General features: G+C 42.1%; 1 protein-coding gene across 1 annotated transcript in view; it reads left to right on the forward strand.

Moving 5' to 3' along the window:
• The first annotated feature begins 263 nt into the window (after window positions 1-263).
• The window catches only part of LOC101653591 (cytidine monophosphate-N-acetylneuraminic acid hydroxylase), a 134,045-nt gene continuing 129,480 nt past the window's right edge, over window positions 264-4,828 (forward strand). Inside the window, exon 1 of the mRNA XM_013007206.2 lies at window positions 264-329. Within this exon, the coding sequence (XP_012862660.2) occupies window positions 301-329 (29 nt within the window). The 5' untranslated portion in view covers window positions 264-300. The remainder of the gene's footprint in view (window positions 330-4,828) is intronic.

Consider the following 4,828-nt stretch of genomic DNA (forward strand, 5'->3'; position numbering starts at 1 on the left):
GGAAAGGTTCCGAAGGGCGGGAGGGTGGCTGCCAGAGGTGATGAAGAGGCGCAGCAGCTGGGCGAAGTTGGAAATCTGGGACACGTTTGCGCTCCGACTCAGAGGAACCCGCTTTTCTCCTTAATGAGGTAACACACGCAGACCCCCAGTAGAAAGCTCAGCGCAGTGAGCCTCCCGGAGCTTCCTGGTGGTCAAAAGCATCTAATCTGGGGTGTGTTCTGTCGTCGTCCCTGGGACATGGGAGTTTTGCGTGGAGGGCCTCCACCCACCTGGATCCGTGTCTGCTTTCTGTTGCTCTGCATGGTGTGCTTTCAAAGAAAGCTGGGATGGTAAGTACAGCACTTTGCATGACTTCTATCAAACCCATTAGAGCCAGAAGATCAGGAGAGGGCCCTAGAAACTCCCAAAGTTGGTGTCCTAAGAGGCTACAAGGAACTCCTGGATGGTTAGCCAGTGGGTCAGAAGTGAGGGCAAAGGATTCCCCACAAGCTGGCATCCTGAAGGGAGAGAGGAGAAACCTAGAACTTCCAGCCTGCAGGTCAGACTTGCAGTGTCATGGGGCCTTGTGAGCTTGTCTGGAGTCTTGAACAGATTGGGGGTTTGGAGGATGGAACTCTTTATCTGTGAGCACAGGTCTAGCTCCAGGTAGTGAGCGTCAGAGCAAGAAGGGCTGCCTGCACAGCTGGTGTTTGACCTGAACTGTGACAAGTGAGTTTTTTTTCTTCTTCTCATATTTGTTTTGTCTAGATATTCAAATTTCCTGAGATACAAATTTTCATGATGTATCTTTTAAGTGTCTTTAGTCTCTATAATTATGTCCCTTTTTTCCTTCCAAACACTCTTGGGTCATGAACATAACTAGAGAGATATCAATCCTTCCAAACGCTCTTGGGTCATGAACATAACTAGAGAGATACCAATTTGGTTTTAGCTTTTTCAAAGAACCAACTTTTAAAAAAGTACTCTTTGCCAGTCAGGGTATAGTATAGCATCGATGAAGCATACAGCTTTCCTCTAGTTCTTTAATGCTTCCTGCCCACCCACTTTCATGATCTCAATTCTACCTTACAAATCCGGCTACACCAGAGGATGTACACTAGTACAGATCAGAGCTGGAAACACAGGGAATCCAGGACAGATAACCCCCTCAGGACCAATAACGAGAGTAGAGATAACCAGGAGGGTAAGGGGAAAGTGGGGAGAAAGGGGAACCAATCACAATGATCTACATATAACCCCCTCCCTGGGGGACGGACAACAGAAAAGTGGGTGAAGGGAAACATCGGACAGTGTAAGACATGACAAAATAATAAGTTATAAATTATCAATAGTTCGTGAGAGAGGGAGGGAGAGTAGGAGCAGGAGGGGGGAAAATGAGCTGATACCAAGGCTCAGGTAGAACGAAAATGTTTTGAGAATGATGATAGCAACAAATGCCCAAATGTGCTTGACACAATGGATGTATGGATGGCTTGTGATAAGAGTTGTACGAGCCCAAATAAAATGGTTTGAAAAATACTGTTTTAAATTGAACAATGAGAACATACAAGTCACACATGATACATCTCAACAGTTCAATCACATTCACAGGAGTTGTGCCACCACCACTACAATCAATTCCAGGCCATGTCTTCTTCCTCGGGTTCCTCCTTGTTGTTGGCCCCTGCCAGCCTCCCCTGCCATGTTCCTTCGGATCTACTGACCCAGTTGTGGTCTCTCTAGATTTACCTAATCTGGGTTTCACATACAGAAACGCAGACCAACCAGGAGAGGAGACAAACAAACAGCCCAACAACAATGATACCATGGAGCAGAGAAAAACCTCAATGGATAACAAAGCAGAAAATATTAAAACCCGGAGCAATTCTACATTGGGTCCAGAGGGAGATCACTGACCAGACGGCACATTTGGACCGAACTACAATGGCAGGAATCCACCCTGCAGTGTACTCTGGTAGGAAGGTTTTTCCCACTTCGGGTCCACAGTCAGAGGGGATTTACCAGTGGCTTCATCTGCATGAGGAACTCTGGCAAGGGGCTTTGTGCTTTATCATCCTCAGCCTTCTGAAAACCAGGTGTTCAGAGTTTAAGCTCTAATACCATTCCCTCCCCAGGTCTGGATTTTATTGTTTATAATTCTGGGATCACACAAGCTGGTGTGCTTCTTTTGTGTGGCCTTAGTCAATGCCTCACTTAGATAGCTGCTTTTTTTGTTCCCCACTCAGGAATTCACATTTTAATAAGCAGAAAATTTGCAAGTCATGAAAATGTTTTTTGCATGCCTGTTATTTCCATTCATCCTTAAAACCCCCGTGCATGAGTACACAACCTAAATTATAGTCACTGGATAAACTTGTTAGCTTCCTCATCTTGTCTCCTGATAAACTCCCGTTTTTTGTTTGGAAATTTCCATGAGTTTTCTTTCTAGGTAGATTTTTTTTTTTAACTTCATTCGGTAGATTCAATATTGATACGATTATCCTTTTAAAAAATAACAGTTTTATTGGCACAGAATTTACATATCATACAATTCAATAGTTCAATCGTTCAATCATATCAAGGAGAATTGTACAATTACTACCGTATCAATTTTAGAACGCCCACCCCCATGGTTAAATTACCTTAAAATGAATTGTGTAATCACAGTCAGCCCTAGTGCTGCCTACCCCTTCCTGCCTTCAATTCCTGTTCCTGACATCCCTTCCCCCTCCCTGTCACTCACTCCCACCTTGCATCCCCTATCAACCCCTATATCCCTTATTGTGAATTCACACCTCCTGTGTATCGCGCACTGGGAAACCCAACAGAAGCAACAAAAACCAAAAGAGAAGTTAAGGTGGTAAGGGCAAAACAATAATGATATAAAGACCAAACTACAAATAATGAGTAAGAAGGAAAAGATCTGCATCAACATTCCAAAAGCCAAGGAAGAAATTTCTGTCCTGGAACAAGTCAGAGCTACTTGCACCCAGAACCAATTCAGATTGGGTCTGTAGGGAGGTTATTGGCCTAGCATCCAGTTCGAGTCAGCATATTCAAGATTACAGTGGTCTCTGCCTGACCTGTGGCTAGAGGGGTCTGCCAGTGGCTCAGTCTGACTAGATATTCTGCAGATGGGTTTTGGCTCTCACTGTCTTTCATAGCCTTCTACAAATTGCCTAAAATTCATAATTTTAGCTCTGATACTTTTCCCTTCACCATATTCAACATTTTCATTGTCATCTTTGGATCACATAAAGCTGGTGTGGTTCTTCCATGTGGGCTTAGTTTACTCCTTGCTTAAATGGCTGCTTGTTTGAATACAAACCTTTAAGACTCCAGACTCTATTCTGATTGCTAGCCGGAAATTATCTACTTTCTTCACCACACCTTGCTGCAGCACCCTTATTTTCAGTGACCCTTTCATGAAGGTGAGTAGAGAGCAGGGCCGTACTATCAGAATGAACTGTTCTTGATTTGGGTTAAATAGGAGACCAGAATCCATCTGCTTGTCCACGGGGTTTGCACATCTCAGTTTTACTTTGGTGGTCATCAGATGACAAAATCACAGCCCTATAAGACCAACTGCATCAATAGCAGCCGTAAACCAACCAGCAACCAAACAAACAGACACCCCCCCCCACCCAAAATAAACCTTTAAGACCCCAGACACTATTCTTTTCTGATAGCTGGGCACCATCTTCTTTCTTTGCCACACTTTGCTATAGCACCCATAACTTCAGTGATCACTTCATGGGGGTAGATATTGAGCAGGGCCATGTCTTAAGAACAAATTGTTCTTAAATTGGGGCTATGATTAAGTGTGAGCTTAAAATCCATATATATATATATATATATATATATATATATATATATATGGTTTATATATATCCCTGGTTCACTTTCAAGAAAGCATTACTATTTCATTGAAGGACATTATAAATTATTCACATGAGGAGTATGGCAAGTCTATTAATATTACCATTGATTTATTAATATTACGATTAATTTAGTCACTGGTTCAGAATTTGAAACACTGTTGAGAAAAAAAGAAAATATACATGTATTGGGCAGTTTCTTATACTAAAATTCATTGATTGCTGATTTGTACAGATTAACAATTTAGGTGACTAGACACTACATTACCATTGAGGGTTAGCGATAGGGCAAACATTTTATTAATGCTCTTTCACAAAGGCAAAGAGTCATTTCAGCCTTTTTAATATGGGAGTGTTGTAGTTTCTTGAATCTGCTCCCAGTGTCTTTAAGATAAAGTCCAATTTGCTTAGAGTTTCAAATACAATCCTTCTCATATAATCTATGAGGGATGTTGTGTACCTCAAGAGGCCAGAGTCTAAAGTCCTGGTTGTCTATAGTACATGGCCTGGGCCACCAAGGGTTGAATAAAAATTAGATCAAAAGTGTCCAATTAGGTACATGATATGAGTTTATTCTCCCATTGGTGGCCTATATACTTGATGTTGAGCATTTTTTCCAATGGCATGAGGCTCCACCTGGTTTACCCAGCGACTAAAGTGTAGTTACCTTCTCTGGGACAGACATGGTCTCCACCTTGCAGCCTCTTGACTTGGGTTTTCAAGTAAGCTTTGAGTAATCACTCTTGCAGGAGTGTCCATTTGTTTGGGGTGAGCATAGAGTAGTATTACATAGTAGGAGCTGATTTTTGTCAAAGAACCTATTGGATTTTCTTTACATTGCACTATTTTACTTTTCATAAAATTTTGTTCTCATCTTTATATTTTTATCCCTCTACTTTTTTCAGAGATGACAGGGAATCCAGGACAGATGAACCCCTCCTGACCAGTGGTGAGAGTAGTGATACCAGGAG

The sequence above is a fragment of the Echinops telfairi genome, unplaced genomic scaffold (genome assembly GCF_000313985.2).
Source record: "Echinops telfairi isolate 266 unplaced genomic scaffold, ASM31398v2 ScPeMD7_5868;HRSCAF=6743_0, whole genome shotgun sequence".
In the NCBI taxonomy this organism is placed as follows: Eukaryota; Metazoa; Chordata; class Mammalia; order Afrosoricida; family Tenrecidae; genus Echinops; species Echinops telfairi.